This window comes from Caretta caretta, chromosome 6 (assembly GCF_965140235.1).
Source record: "Caretta caretta isolate rCarCar2 chromosome 6, rCarCar1.hap1, whole genome shotgun sequence".
Lineage (NCBI taxonomy): Eukaryota > Metazoa > Chordata > Testudines > Cheloniidae > Caretta > Caretta caretta.
The window spans coordinates 124,994,012-125,010,257 of NC_134211.1; the positions used below are offsets into that span (position 1 = coordinate 124,994,012).

At 55.0% G+C, this 16,246-nt stretch overlaps 1 protein-coding gene across 1 annotated transcript in view; it reads left to right on the forward strand.

Annotated features, from left to right (window-relative positions):
• Positions 1 to 16,246, forward strand: part of NID2 (nidogen 2) — a 54,186-nt gene that overhangs the window by 24,004 nt on the left and 13,936 nt on the right. The window contains exons 5-11 of the mRNA XM_048852152.2: positions 36 to 185; positions 276 to 521; positions 1,847 to 2,047; positions 3,267 to 3,497; positions 8,850 to 8,993; positions 12,442 to 12,570; positions 15,402 to 15,545. Of these exons, the coding sequence (XP_048708109.2) occupies positions 36 to 185; positions 276 to 521; positions 1,847 to 2,047; positions 3,267 to 3,497; positions 8,850 to 8,993; positions 12,442 to 12,570; positions 15,402 to 15,545 (1,245 nt within the window). The remainder of the gene's footprint in view (positions 1 to 35; positions 186 to 275; positions 522 to 1,846; positions 2,048 to 3,266; positions 3,498 to 8,849; positions 8,994 to 12,441; positions 12,571 to 15,401; positions 15,546 to 16,246) is intronic.

The following is a 16,246-nucleotide window of genomic DNA, read 5'->3' on the forward strand; positions in this document are numbered from 1 at the left end:
TCCTTACTACGTGCTAACCTGTGCTTTGCGTGTAGGGTTCACGTACAATACCGCCAGCAAGGAAACCTGTCAGTGGAACCACAGCCTGTGTTCCCAGCATGCCTTCTGCACGGACTATGCCACCGGCTTCTGCTGCCACTGCCAGCCCAAGTTCTATGGGAACGGCAGACACTGCTTGCCAGAAGGTAAATTGTAACGGGTGTTTGCAGGCTTCAAAGCTTCTGGCACTGACTTGTTCTTTGAGACTGATCCAAGGCATCGTGTCTTCTTCCCAGGGGCCGCTCACCGTCTCAACGGTAAAGTAAGTGGGAATCTCCTGGTGGGACAAACGCCCGTGCGGTTTAGTGCCGTTGACTTGCATGCCTACATAGTTGGAAACGATGGGAGAGCCTACACCGCCATTAGCCATATACCTCAGCCGGCAGCTCGTGCGCTCATGCCGCTGACTCCAATCGGAGGTCTCTTCGGGTGGCTTTTTGCTCTGGAAAAACCAGGCTACGAGAACGGCTTTAGTGTCACTGGTAAGTGGAGTGCGTCACGTTTGACTACGCAGTGCAAACAGGGCATGGGCTGGGGCCCATTGCTCCCCAGGGGAGCATCTCCCGTTGACTTTGGGGGGCTCTCAAGGAGTGAGAGGGGTGGCATGGAACAGCTAATCGTCAGGAACGCCCAGTGTCTTCTGAGCTGCTGCTTGTTTTCTCCTTCTGAATCTCCAAAGTTTGGGGCTGGTTCTACTGATGGAGGAAACTAGTTATTCTGGGGAATTGTGGCAGGGTTAGCTGCCTGCCATGCACACCCTCCCCCCCAGCCAGGCATGCTTCCATGGTGCCCTGCTAACAATTTCTCCCCTCTTCAGGGCTCTCCCAGGCCCTCCTGGCCAGGCCTTTATTTCCTTTTCCCCATACGGCAAACCAGAGCTACGTTTGACACCGTAACTATTCCCCTGCTGGGCTGAGGCTCTGACCCTGCCCCTCAGCAACTCTCCAGACCGCCGTCTCGGTGGGAGCCTTCTGGTGGGACCACCTGATCCAACCCAGGTGTGGCTCCTTTGTAATCAGGCCTGGCTAGACCTCGGGCCTCTGGGACAGGGGTATTAAGTTGTCTTGTGTAATGGTTATATACTTCCTTAAATTTCTCCTCCTCTCCTCACACCTGATGTCTTTCAACCTTGAGCGCCCTAACCCCCATTCCTCCTTTTTATTCCCCTTATGTGACACTCCCTGTCCTCTGGCTGGTCTTCTCTGGAGCTCTCCTGGAGTGGCCAGAGGGTTCACTACAGGGGCAAGAGGCATTTCCCTCCCCCCGGGACTAAGGCCCATAGCCAGTGGGAGGTAGGTGCCGCAATACCTCCGAGGACTGGGGCTTAAGTGTGCTGTCTCTGGGTGCTCCCAGACCCCACAGACTTGGAAGCTAAAGCACCAAGCAGAATCTCCATCTCCCTGTGATCCCATTACACCAGTGTTGGCCCAGCCTTTACACCGAAAACGTTATTGCCAAAAAACTTCTGAACGCGTAGTGCGAACTCGGGTTTGGACTCCAAGTGACTAGCAGCGTTGACCTATTCCGGGCTGGGTAACGACTTGGATGTGTAACCGATTAGTCTCCCCTTTGTAGATGCAGGCAGTGTGTGATATTAGCACATGCAGATCTTTAAAACAGCCTCTTGAATCAAAAGGCTTCAGAAAAGGTCGGTATTATTGACTGGTATTTTCTGGTGCCGCTCTGTGCTAATGATCGGTTTGTGTTATCTGTCTCAAATATACTCTAAGAATTGGGTAAAAAGATTGTTCGTTTATCCATTAAAACGGCTGTAGCAGAGCTTGGTTTTCTTCCCTGTTCATTGTAGGTGCTAAATTCACCCACAGTTTGGAAGTCACTTTCTACCCAGGAGAGGAGAAGGTCCATATCACTCAAACAGCTGATGGCCTGGGTCCAGAAAATTACCTAAGCCTTAAGACAAATATTCAGGGCCAGGTGCCTTTTATTCCGGAGAACTTTACTGTCCACATTGCACCGTACAAGGAGCTTTACCACTACTCTCACTCAGGTATGACTGAAGGACTCTCATTCATTGTGTGTTTTTGTTTTGCAGAGCAAATGTTGTTAGCCTGCTCTTAGCCAGGCTGCCCACAGCTTGTTATACACACTGGAATTCCACAGTGTTCTGCAGGGTTTTTTCAAGTAACCAATGGTCATTTTTAATTTTTTTCCACCATTATCTGCTGAGAAACTGCTTCCTTGCAGCACTCACGCTCTCCCTTTTCTAGGCAGAAGGACTCAGTGCATTTCCGGGTCTCCTATAACATTCTCCCAGCCGAAAAGGGCTGGACTGCAGAGATGGAGTCCTAATCCCAGATCAAAATCCTCCCCTGAATTTGGCAGATGGGCTCTGCCTCGCTGAAGGGATCAGCCGAAAGCCAGGAACTGAACAGTCCGGAATATTGGGGTGTTTGGAATCCAGAGCTGAGCCCTGACTCGGATTTTGTAATCTCAGATTGGCATGGCTGCCATTGTAACGTGGCTGCAGGAGTCATGTTTGAGCGATGGACCGCCTCCCTCCCATCATCTTCCTCCCCCACCCTGTGCTGTGCATGCTTGCTCATCGTGAAATCACTACGTTTCCTGCTAGGGTTGCCAACTTCGTAATATTTAAAAATGGAATCTCTCCTGCCCTGCCCCCATTTGCTCCTCATTCCCCCTCCCCCTGTCGCTCGCTGCTCTTCATGGCTTCCCCCCCGCAGCCTGGTTCAGGAGGGACTCTCCTGCGGAGCTGGGGTGGGAGCTGCAGCCGCCCGATGCAGGTAGGAAGCAGCTCTGGCTGAGTAGGGGCCGGCGTGGGTGATGACCCAGAGCCTCCCCCACCCGCAGTAACCGGACTTTGGTTGTCCAGTCAGTAGATCTGACTGGACGCTATCAGGTCTGCTTTTCAATCTGGCCACCCTATTTCCTGCATGGCAATGCTCAGGGCTAACCAAAGGCCATTGGCCCAAGCCCAGTGCTCACATCTCCAGAGAGCGAAAGTATCATAGTCATCAGTGCACAGAATTAGTCTGTGAAAACACGGTTGTATTTATTCCTTTCTTCGTCTTCTCCCCCACCCCTTCTCCATTGCTTGGGCTTATCCACCAGTTGTTGCATTACTCCTTGGAGCAGGGACTCCATGTTTGGCAAGTGCCCAGCCCAGCAGGGCCTGCATCCCTGATGGGAGCCTCTAGGCACTGCTACCGCGTGCTTGTGTGACCAGGGTCCTTTACGCTGTTTTGCAGCCGTGACTTCCACAGCTTACCGGCAGTATTTCCTCACCTTTGGGAGTATCAACCAGACCTTTGCCTACCAACTGCACCAGAACATTACCTTCCAGGACTGCCTGCCCGCCCGCCACCACAGGGTCGTTCCTGCCGTTCAGCAGCTGAGCGTGGATCGGATCTTCGCTTTGTACAACGACGAGGAACGGGTCCTGCGCTACGCCGTCACCAACCAGATTGGCTCCAGCGAAGGTGAGCTCTGCCGAGTCATCCCCGACTCCGTCGGCCTGTTGAAAGCAAGGGCCGAATTCCCTGCCGGTGCAACGCCCCCACTTTCAGCGTGGCCTAAAACAGCAGGCGGCATGGAGAAGGAAGATCGGTGTCAGTCTACCGTGACTACATCACCGGGACTAGACCTGGGGGTTCTTGTGCCACTGAGTCACAACCCTCCCCTGCTTCCCCTTGGTCCCTGGGGGTTGTGATTTCCTAGCAGTAAATTGCACCACCCCCTGCAGTGCTCAGTGGGGCTGGGCAGGGGGTGGACAGGATAGAGTCAGAGCTCTCTGTTCATCTGCTCTAGGAGGAGTGACCGGCTGACTCCAGTGGCCCCAGACCAAAAGTCTCGGGAGCCCATGCGCGAGGGCAAGGTGAATTTTTCCTCCTCTGCACAGACACATGGTCCATGTGGCAGTCTGGCCCTGAGTGTAACTGCTGGTGGAATGATACAGTTCCTGTGAGCACACCCAGGCTTGTACACGCTCCAATTTTCCCTGTAGAAAATATCTGTGGAGCTCCTGTAGGCCGTGTGCACAGGGGCCAAATGCCGCTGACCTCTCTGGCTTTGCCCTGTTTTCACCCAGGTGGAGTTTCCCCACAGCTGTTAGATGACTATGAAGGGATTGGATTTTTTGTCCTGCTAAGCACCTGCCATGATGATAGATCCCTGCAGGACTTCATCTGCTCAGGATTCGCCCCACAACAAAAGCTGTTAGTTTGAGTGCCTGGGGTACCAGCGAGGGTTTTGCTGGCAGGCCTATGCTGTGCTTTGAGACACGTTGTTTGTAGGCAGCTTTTTCCCTGCTGTAAACTCTGCTGCACGGCTGGGTACAAAGCTATCCATGCTGCGGACAGAGCTGGTCCGGAATCGCCCCGCAGTGTTGCTTTGTGCTGAGTTTTATTCTCAGTGTTGAAAGGCAGAACTCTGGGGTCTGGTTGGTTTGTTGGACTTGCAAACCCTCCCCAGCCATGAAAAAACGTAGTGACAGGCCAGGTGGAAAGCAAGTACCCTTCCCACCCCCATCTCCTCCTGCCTTCTCTTGGCAGAGGTCTGTCTCCAGGCTGGCATAGCCAGTGATGATATGGTGGCCCATAGTTTGAAATACAATGAACCCCTTTTCCCAGCAGCCACTGCTGCTTCCTACAACTTCAAAACTTTAGTCAAGAAAGTGGTACCATTTACCCCGGCTTTGTGAACTTTCACGCGATTCCGCTTTGGCTCTAAGACAAAAGTAAAGTAGCAAAAATGGGGATTTTTTCCACCCAACTCTACTGTGGTGGTGTCCTGTGTTAGAGGAGAACGAAATAGCTAGGTTGGTAACACAGCTATAAACGGACTTGGTGTCTCCTCATTCAAAAATGCACCGGGACATCCACGTGTTACCCATCTAGCCATTTCCATCCCTTCTTGCACAGCATCAGGACAGCCCGTTTGCAGAGTGGGGTGGAAATTCCACATTGCTGCTTCATTATTTTTGCTCTCCAGCCAAAGCAGATTCTACATTAAACCTTACTGGGAGTTCTGTGTACAGGGGTGTGTGTGTGTGTGTGTAAGTAATCTCTGTCTAATCTACTGGCCCAGGAGTTGCTCAAGAAAAGATAAAAGAAAAGCTCTCTCTATGTCTGTACAGGACCAGATTTGGAGCCAGATGCTGTATTCCTTTTATTTCCCGGAGTGGGAGTGGGGTGATCAGAGGTGGTGCCGAGTGTATTTCGTAGTACCATGTGTGCAGTGGGCATTGTTCTGGGTGCGTCTGGCAGCAGTGTAAAGACTCCATGGGCGCTGGATCAGGCCCTGGCTGTGTCTGCATCGTTACCTGTTGAGTTGCATATCACCATCGGTGGCGAAAAGACAGAGAAGCCGGAAGGCCTGAAGTGTGGATATACCATGGGAGAGAGCTGATTAAGGCCAGGTGGGTGGGTGCTAGCCACCGTCTGGTTGGTTAGGTGGGGGACGCTGGCTCTTCTCTGTCTCCCGCTGCTGCCCTCAGAGTAGAAAGCTGGTAATCCCTCCGAAGAGGGGTCTTCCTCTGAGTGGAGCCTGAAACCCAATCTCCCTGTTGGTCCCCAGGGAGCTGTTATCTAATTGGAATGCGTGTAGGACAACACAGCTGTCTGCGCTTTCTGGGAGCCTCATTGTTTCCAGGAGGATGGAGTCAAAGGGCCGTGTCCTTCCTGAATCAGTAATTGGGAGCCAGAGCTATTGACCCTCCTCTTCCCTTCCTGACTGTGTGGAATTTAAAGGGCACAGTTGACTCTCGCGGGGGCAATCACCTGGGAGTGGAGAGCTCTTCCCCCTACAGGGTGAAGAGATAGGGAGCGTGCAGGGTGGATGTGCTCTGCTTAAGGAGCCACTCCTTGGACAAAAGCCTCCCCAGCCTCCTACTCCAAGCAAGTAAATTAGCTCCAGCTCTTGGGGTCAGGAAGTCAAGCCATTTAATAGAGGCCGTAAAGGATCCAAAGGGGGATGCTCCTGTTGGCTAGCCAAGTGCAATAATGAGATAGAGGAGGAAGCTTTTGAGAGCACAACCAGGACCGAATGTGAGAGGGATTCAGAGTCTGCAACTCAGGGACGTCTCCGTGTCGGGGGCTTGTAGCAAACGAATTACACCAGGATCACGGCCAAGGCTGCGTAGCGCCCACCTGGGCTGATCGCAGAGATGGGCATGAGAACCCAGGTCCCAGCACCCCCAGAACTTGGGGGAGATTCAGATCCGCAGGCTGCTCCGCAGCCAGCCCTTCTCGGTGTAAAGGGGCAAAGCAAAACCGGGTCCGCGGGAAGGCTGGGGCTGGGGCTGGAGTTAGCAGCTGCGATTTGTAGGTGGGGCTGTGCTCCGGCCACAGCCAGCAGAAGCCCCGGCAGCCTCCCGAAAGCCAGGCAGTGTGTGCCCGGGGGCCTTGGGCTGGAACGTTCCCAGTGCCGGTCCGATGCATTCTCAGCAGTACGCTTCTGGCTGGAGCTGCCGGAGTCACGTTAGTCCCACGCTAGTGGGAGTTCTGCTGCTAAAGCCGCTCCTGCGTGCTGGGCTGAATCTACGCTGGGCCGGGCAGCTTGTCTCTGGCCCAGAGCATGTGCCCTGGTGAGTAAGGAGCTGTAAAATGCCTGAGTGCTCCCCCGGCTGGGCTTCCTGGATCACACATCACAGCCTGGTAGGAGAGCAGCCCTTGCAAGCCCCTGGTCCCTGTGCAGGTTGATGGGGAGTGGGGGAAGTCCCAGCCCCCGTGCATTGGCCAGCACAGCTACACCCAGTCCCTTACTCAGGGCTTCTGGTGAAAACACAGTCCAGCCCTATGGAATCCGATTCATGGAGTCCAAGGCCAGACGGGACCATTGTGATCGTCCAATCTGACTGCCTGCATAGCCCAGGCCAGAGAACTGCCCCTGGATAATTCCTGCCACAGGGCTTTTGGAAAAACAGCCAACCTTGATTTAAAAGTCACCGATGGAGAATCCACCACGACTCTTGGCAAATTGTTCCCCTGGTTAATTACACTCACCCTTAAAAATGTACACCTTATTTCCAGTCTGAATTTATCTGGTCTCAACTTCCAGCCATTGGAATGATTTTGTGGTTTGCATTCGTTACCCAGAGGGGTATTCTGGGACCTGTCCAAATGTACAGTAGATCACACCTGCTCCCTCTAGAGTCGAGATGATAACACTATAAATCAGGGTGTTCTTCCAGCTGGTTTTTAGATGGGCCAATGTAGATCATGCCAGTTTCCATCAGGAAAACGCAGAAGCAGAGGCTAAATCATGTGAATTACGAGCTTGGTTGAAAGCTGGCGAGTCTTTACTCACTTCGTAAGGTGAGGTCAACAGGAGTTTTGCTTGTGTAAGAACTGAATATAGACTTCAGGGTTTGGTCCTCACTGGTCTGTATTTATTTAAAGCTGGTGGAACTTTACCATCCTGGAAAGTCCTTTCGTTGAGTTTTTCAGGGTTGTTTCTAGGAGACCTTAACCAGCAGTTCTCGATTTCCTCGCAAACTTGCAACTGGTCAGGGGAAACATTTTCAAAAGCACCTATGTCACCTAGGCCCAGATCCTCAAAGGCATTCAGGCATCTAACTCCCATTGAAATCAATGACTTCCCTGAGACTTAGGCTCCTAAGCCACCTAGGTGCTATTGAAAATGGGAATTAGAATCCTGAATCACTCAGGGGCTTTTGAAATTTCTACTCAAGGGCCCAATCCAGCACCCATTGAAGCCATGCAGACTCCATGGGAAAGACCCCCTTGGACTCCACTGGGTGTTGGGTCAGGCTCCTCTCCATTATGAACTGATCTTGCCAGTGAATTAAGAGGTAACCTAGAGACAAAGTCCAAAGCCGAATTCAATCTCTCCCTGACTTCCCTAAACAAGGAACTTCAAGAGCCAGTTCTGGCTTTGCCCGGGCACCGTGCAGGGGGCAGCACATAGGAACAGACTGGGGGCAGATTGTTTCGGAGTTGCACTCTGCGTCCTGGTTTCCCCCTGCTCCGTGGGGGACGCACCCTGGCACAGGTGCGTTGGCTGTTGTGTTGGCAGGCTCGAGCCAAAGCTGCACCGTTTCCCATCCTTGCACGTGCAGGAGGAGCCTATCTATGGGGAGCCCGTCTAGCGGATTAAGGGGGTGCCTTCCACCTCCTTATGGTCTATATGGGATGCAGGACAGAGCAGCGTCCAGCCCCAAATTAGCCAATAGCTGCATCCCCAGCAGCATGTACTGTGGTTCTTCCTTTATTTTGGGTGACCAGCTGTGCTTGGTTTAGCTTTAGAAAGTGCCAGCAGGCAAGGTGCATTCACTCACCACTGCGTGCCTGGGTCTTTCTGCACCTCTAGGACACCATTATCCTCCCGATCTGCACGGCACTGGGATGTTCTTCCCCCTCTCTGCATCCGACGCATGTAAGGGGAGCAGAATGCCACAGGCCAGGTTTGCCTGGTGGGTTAGAGAACTTCGCCCTTCTGCTCTGTGTGCGAGTGATACGGTGGCCAAGGGGCAAGCTGTTGTGGCACCACGGCATCTTCATTGCCTAGCCCATGCCGTACAGCTGTGTGCCCTGGGGAGGCAGTGTGGTCCAGTGGGTAAGGCCCTGGACTGGGAGTCGGGAGAGCTGGGTTCTGTTCTGAGCTCTGCCACTGCCCTGCTGGGTGACCTTGGGCAAGTCACCTCATTTCTGTTTTCCTTCCTTCACTTTGGGGCAGGGAGACTCTTGCTAGGTGTCTGTGCCTAGTACAACGGGGTTCTGAGCTCAGTGGGGGCTTCTGGCTTCTCCTGTAATATAAATACCCGTCCCGAGGCTCCTCATCCAGCTTTGCCTTTTGCTTTCTGGCCAATCTAGGTGGCGCCGACCTGAGCACAGTGAACCCCTGTTATGACGGCACCCATGCGTGTGACACGACAGCACGGTGCCAGCCGGGCACCGGTCTGGATTACACCTGTGAGTGCACGGCCGGCTATCGGGGAGATGGCAGAGACTGTGTGGGTAAGTGGAGAACCCCGCTAGCGGCTGCTCGCCCGATCGCAGGCTCAATTCTGCGGGTCAGGCGTCGTGATCTACAGTCCACCATCTTGCCTGTCTCCGTATGTCCTTACTGAACGGCCGAAGGGAGATTTATAATACTTGCTTAGTGGGAGTGTACCCAGCACTTTTCACCGGATGAGTTCAAAGTAGGGTCAGTATCATGGTCATGGGGAAACTGAGGCACCCAGCAGGTATGGCCCCGATCCGCACAGGTATTTAGGTACCTATCCGCCTCTTTAGGTGCCCAAATCCGCCATTTAGGTGCTACTGGCATTTCCAAAGCCACTGTTCAGCTGCCGCCTAACCCAGGAGGTGCCTAAATCCCCCAGGCTCCTAAGTTTCTGCAAAGCAGCCTCCCCGCCGATGCCACCTCCCAGCTAACAAGCTGCTCTGAGCCCCGCTCAAGCTGAAGCCTTGTGGGCCCGGAGGATTCTCAAACCAGGCAGGGATCCTGTCTCACCAGCAGGGCCTGACCCCAGAGGCATGTTCTGAGTCTGCCTCAGGCCTGACACCTGTCAGGAGGAGGGCTGGAAGCAGGCTGCTGATACTAGGGGGTGCTCACAGCACCCACACAAAGACCGCCAGTGCCCATGGAAATGTAGGGTGGGCGGGAGACTGTGAGCAGCAGACTGCTAGGGCCTGGGCTGTGTTACCAGGTGTGCCCGTTACTTTGGGGTATGCTCATTTATTAGGGTTACTCTTCTGGGCGGGGGGGATTCTGTAATTCTATTAATGTACTGCTTATGTCACTTGTGTCTTCGTATGGAGCTCTACTCCTTCCTTCTGCAAGTCCCCTCCCAATGGAGCTCTCCTGCAGGCCCCAGGTTCCCCGGGGCTGGGTTCCTCCAGCCCTAGAACTAGATGGGCACGCGCACTAACAGAGCAAGTCTGACCGGGTCAATCAGCACTCTCCAGCTGATCCCCTTATCTGTCCCCGTACTAATGGGCTGGATTGAGCAGCACTGTCAAGGCCACCGGTTTAACACGTCCCTCTCCCACTTTCACCTCACAATTGTACTGATGGTAGCACTTGATGAGCAAACCCCACAGTATTCTGGGGCACTACAGGGATCTAGCATGGGGGAAGCTAAAAACACAAAAGAGTAAAGTTCAGAGAGAGAAGCAACCTGCTTAACCATAACAGTTATTTACTGAATAATAGTGATCACTACACAAGGAGGGCTAAACCAACATAACGTACATGGTTAAAGGTTAATACCTGAGGTAGAAAGGAAAACTGAGAGAAAGAGGGGGATCTCACCCACTCCAGGAGGCTTGAACTGGTCGGGGTTCCCAGATGATGGGGGTAGCTCAGGGTGCTGAGGGCTGGAGACAGGCAGAGCCCCCAGCACGATCAGTCAGGAGAAGATGGATTCCCAGTGGAACTGATGCAAAGTTTGGATCTAAGCATCAGAACACTTACTTGGGCATAGGTAGGGGTATTTACAGAGAAAATACAATGGTTCAAGGGCGAACACTAGATTTGTTTATAGATAAACTGATGACTCAAGGGTTTTCTTTAGGCTAGACAATAGAAGCCGATCACTCTTGGCGGTGTTTTCTTCCAGGGAGCTCACAGTGCAACTAGGCTGCTTCAGTATTTCGGAAATGCTCAGATAAAGTGGTTAGTCTCTAAGGTGCCACAAGTACTCCTTTTCTTTTTGCGAATACAGACTAACACGGCTGTTCCTCTGAAACCTGTCAGTATTTTGGACTATCAGTCAAGGATTTATTACTAGAATTGGTCTGATAACTGCTGAGCTGGGTGTGGGCCGGTGTAGGTTCATTAACATCTGGAGCAGAGATTCCCATGATGCAGTGCGTCCCTGCTTTTCTGGTCCCAGAGTTCAGTGTGGTTCTCCAGTCTCCATTCTGTATGCAAATTGAGATGTCTCCCTGTCCCATCTCTCATGCAGATGAGGCTAGGGGAGTTGTTTCTGTTCTTCATTCTGTATGCTAATGGAGATGTGTTAATCTCGTCACCCTTGTCAGGAGGGGTCTAAGTGTGTCTCCCAACACCCTTCCCTGCTCTCTGCAAGTTTTTTCCTCTGATGGATTTTGGTTTAAACGAGGGGAGGGGGTGTCTTTCATGAGTCCGACAGGCTGGATACTGCACCCTGGTTCCCCAAGAACACAGAGCTGACTGGTATCAACTGCCTCAACGACTGACCTGGCTCAGGGGCCTGTCTCCAGGAGCAGGTTTGTGGCAGAGGAAGGTGCCCATCTCTGGCGCATCAGCCTGGAACACCAAGCCACGGCCTAGGCGTCTTGAGTCCTGCTCCTTCCCTGCCCCGCTCCTTGGCATTTCCCTCCTGGCTAGCTTTGGCAGCACCCCCTGCAGCGTGCTGGCTTCTGAGGATCCTTGTCGGAGGAGCCTCACTCGCCCCATGCGTTGTACAGAGAGCACGGGTGCCTCGCTTGGGGAAGAGAATGCCTCAGGCCGCCGAGGGGGGAGGTGTTGCAATGCTGCCGAGCGACGCCTATGTGCCTTGGAGGATCTGGGCCGGCGACTTGCCAAAAGCCACGTCGTAATAGAATAATACTTACCTAGTAGGTAGCATCCTTCGTCCATGCAGCCCCAAGCGCTTTACGAAAGAAGGTCAGCAGCAGCAGTACCCACATTGTACAAACGGGGAAACTGAGGCAGGGAGGCACAATGACTTGCCCATGGTGACTCTTCAGGCCAATAGACCGTAGGTCTCCTGACGCTCAGGCCTGCGCTCTATCCCCTGGACCATGCTGCCTCCTTTGTGGGCCTGTGACAGAGGCGGGAATAGATTCCCTGAAGTCTAGTAGTGCTGGGCCTACCTGCTGAACTGGAATCCAAAGTTTCCGGGAGCTTGGTTGCGGGTTTTGGCCCAGCTCCAGGGTGTAGCCCCGTCATCTAATTATGCTCTAATTATGTTGAACATTTTTAGTGGGGGAGGGAAAAAAGTCTTCCAAGAACTTTGCTGGAAGGGAGGAAATTATAGACACATGTTTGGGGGGAAGTGGGATATTCGGAGCCTGATTCTGCCCTCAGTGACTGTCATGGAATTTGGGAGCAGCTTCACTGACGTCGGTGGGGTTACACTGGTGTAAGCGAGGTCCGGCTCGGGCTCTGTGCGTTTGAGCCGAGTTGGTGTTTTTCTCAGACTGAGCTGATGTTTGTTAGTACAGGAAGGAGCTCATAGATCTGCTTCCCCTTAAAAACATCTGCAGACATTTCTCTCCCTCTGTGTTGGCTCTAGTGGAGGGGGGCGAAATGTTCCCGCTGAAAGAGAGCCAAACCAGTGCTTAGGAAGGAAACGTTTACGCTCCTGATCAGCCGGTTTAAACGGAGACCCCTGCGCTGAGGCCCCCGGGAAGTGTTAAAAGCATATGTTTTCCCCATCCGTCTGTGTAACCGGATTCTTCTCTTCCTGCTCAGACGTCGACGAGTGTGCGGAGAGCCTCAGCAGATGCGGCCACCGCTCCATGTGCATCAACTCTCCAGGCAGCTACCGGTGCGAGTGCCCCGGCGGGTACCAGCTGGCTGTTGACAGACACACCTGCGTGCGTAAGTGTCAAGCCCATTTGCGAGTCTTCCTCCCCCTCCCCGCGACCCCAGCTGTACATTCCCTGCATGCTATAGCACGGGTCAAAGGCGTCTTTCCCAGGATCCTGCTCCCACTGGAGTCAGAGGGAGCTTTGCCATCGCCTGGCAGTTAATCGAGAGTTGGCCCCAAGCACTCGCCGGGGCCCGTTCAGTTGGGGCGGGGTGGCCAACCACCGTCTCCAGAGCCACGCTCGGCTCTTCGGAAGTTAACATGCGGCTCCTTGTCTAGTCACCGACTCCGGGGCTGGACCTACAGGCGCCAACTTTCCAATGTGCCGGGGGGCGCTCACCGCTCAACCCCTGGCTCTGCCCCCACTCCACCCCTTCCCGCCGCCTCCCCTGAGCCTGCCATGTCCTTGCTCCTCCCCTCTTCCCCCCAGAGCCTCCTGCACGCCACGAAACACCTGATTAGGAGGTGCGGGGAGGCGCTGATTGGCGGGGCTGCTGGTGGGCGGGAGGCGTGGGGGGCGGGGGAGCTGATGGGGTTGGGGGCTGCTGATATATTACTGTGGCTCTTTGGCAATGTACATCGGTAGATTCTGGCTCCTTCTCAGGCTCAGGTTGGCCACCCCTGAGTTGGGGCCTAGCTGGGCCACCCGTATTCACCCTGATCAGCGCTGCACTCCCGTGAGCTGCCCCCGTTGATTGCCAGGGGACCACCCTGGTGAGCATTTGTTAATTACCGTGCTCAGGGGTGGTGGAGTTAGGGCTGGCGCTTGCCAAGGTGTTGGCCCGCACACAGAGCCCTCTCCCCTGAGCTCGGGGGCTGCTTTCATGCAGATAGCTCACCCGAGTGCTGCTCGTCCTCCATCGCCTTCCCACAATGCCCCCTGTGCACCCAGAAGGACAGACACATTCTCCCGCCACTCACTGCGGCTCAGCACCCTGCGCGCCACGGGGTGCGCCCCTCCCCAGAAACCCTGCCGACACGCACGGGGGACCACAGCACCAGTGAGGACCCAGTCACGCAGGCAGGGCTTTGTAGGGTGGCTGCTCGCACCTGGGCGAGGCTTACTTGGAGCTCGGACCCGGGTGCAACTCCCCAGGCTAACCCTGCAATAACCCAGGCCCAGGGAGGTGGGATGGGGCAAAGGTGGCCTTCCACCATCTTTCAGCCTGGCGCAGGCCAACAGCACAAGTTAAAGCAGCCTGAGGGCTGTAATGGCTTGTAATGCCCCCTCGAGGGCTGTAAAGCCAGTGGGCATCACCAGAGCTCAGCACACTCTGGCCCCCCGCAGCCCTGCCAGGCCCTTCCACTCCCCCCGCAGCCCTGCCAGGCCCTTCTGTGCTATGGGAGTGGAAGCATAGAGATGGCGATGCTGTGCCAGGGCCTGACCCATTTGCCCTGTGACAGTGCGGTGGGATGGAGAGGGCTGGCTGGCTGCTGGTCATTTATGTGACAATGTAAAACCCACTCCCACAGGGGAAGATGCTTTCCTTGTAGGGGCTCTTGTTGGGCCTATTCCTTTGAATGGCAGACGGGCCAGGGCTGGGCCCTCTCGCTGCTGTACCCAGCGCTCTGGTGAGCCTGCCTACAATGGCGCGTAGCCGATCTGCCACTGCCAGCAGCAAATATCTGCAACGGCCGATGATGGGACACTAGATGGGGAGGGCTCTGAGCGACTACAGAGAATTCTTTCCCAGGTGCCTGGCTGGGGGATCTCACCCACAGGCTCAGGGCCTAACTCAGGGGAGGGCAAACTAGGGCTCGAGCCGGATCCGGCCCGTCAGGGCTTACAATCTGGCCCACGGGATTGCCAACCCCATGGCGCTGCAGGGCTAAGGCAGGCGCCCTGCCTGCCCTGGCCCCGTGCCGCTCCCAGAAGTGGCCGGCACAATGTCCCTGTGGCCCTTGGAGTGGGGGGGGCGGAGGGCTCCGTGTGCTGCCCTCACCTCCAGGCACTGCCCCCTCAGCTCCCATTGGCCGGGAACGGGGAACTGTGGCCAATGGGAGCTTGGGGCTGGGACCCGCAGGCAAGGGCAGCGTGGGGCAGAAGCGCTTGCCCCACCCAACCCTCAGGAGCCACTGCTGGACACGCTGGGCACTTCCGGGAGCAACGCGGGGCCAGGGGAGGCAGGGAGCCTGCCTTAGCCCCACTGCATGCTGCTGCCATCCCGGAGTCACTCAAGGTAAGTGGCGTCAGGCCGGAGTGTGAATGTTGAACCCCTCGTGCACCCTGCACCCCAACCCTGAGACCTGAGCCCCCTCCCACACCCCATGCCCCTCCTGCACCCCAACCCCCTGCCCTGAGACCCCTAGCCCCCTGCTTTGAGCCCCCTGCTGCACCCCTCCTGCACCCCTACCCCTTGCCCTGAGCCCCTTCCTGCACACTACATCACCTCCCACACACTGCACTCCTTCCCGCACCCCAACCCCCTGCCCCAGCTCTGCATGCAATTTCCCCTCCCAGATGTGGCCCTTGGGCCAAAAAGTTTATCCACCCCTGGTCTAACTGATTGCCAGATTTTGGGTCAGGAAGGAATTTCCCCCAGGTCAGATTGGCAGAGACCCTGGGGCTTTTTCACCTTCTCTTGCAGCGTGGGACCTGGGTCACTTGCAGGTTTAAACTAGTGTAAATGGTGGATTCTCTGTAACTCAAAGTCTTTAAACCATGATTCAAGGACGTCAGTAACTCAGTCAGAGGTTAGGGGTCTATTCCAGGAGTGGGTGAGGTTCCATGGTCAGACTAGATGATCACGATGGTCCCTTTTGGCCTTAAAGTCTAGGAGTCCGAGAGAGCAGGCAGCCCCAGGCCACTCACAATCCTCATATCATGTTGTTCCCTTTCCAGCAATCCCCCCGCCGTCCAACCCCTGCGAAGACGGCAGCCACACCTGTGCTTCGGCAGACCGGGCCCGCTGTGTTCACCACGGAGGCGGCTCATTCAGCTGCGTGTGTCTCTCGGGTTATACGGGCAACGGGCATAATTGCTCTGGTATGTTCACTCAGACTGGCCTTGCTGGGTTCCCCACCTACCTCTTTCCCTCTGGAGTGCTCCCCTGTCAGGACCACTGTTCTCTACTTGGACCGTCAGGGGGAGATGCCAGTTTGGGTTGGTGATAACACGCTGCAAAATCCGGATCTGGACTCAACATTCAGGGGATGTTGGCATGGCCCCATTCCAAAGAGAGAGGCCATTTGCAAAATTCAGCCACGTTTCTGGGTTCAGACTGTGAACACTCCTAAAGGACGGGGTCCTTTGGAGCTGAGGGGCTGTTCTGGGCCCATCTGTACATTAACTTATCCCCAGGCGTGTCCTGGCCCTTGTTGGGCAACAGAACGTACAGCCTGGGCAGGAGGAGGCAGGGTTACTGCGAGCCTTATGCCTGTTGGATTTTCCTCGCAAGCGGGCACCTCGCCCAGGATCCAGGTCCTATGTTCATTGATGCCAGTGGGCATTGGGCCAGTGTCTTCAGCAGGACTGGATCCTCCTTTAGCCTCAGGACTGGGTTGTGACTTTAGACCCAGAATCCTCTTCTGCCTCCTCATTGCCCTCTGGGGAGAGGCGTGGGAATGGGGTAGTGACTTGTTGCTGGCTTGGACCAGGAGTAAATTATGGCAATCCCAACCCCCGTGCCAACTCAGCTGTGCTGGTTGGTGAGTGGGTGGGACGAGCCAAGGCCCTGCCCACGCCCC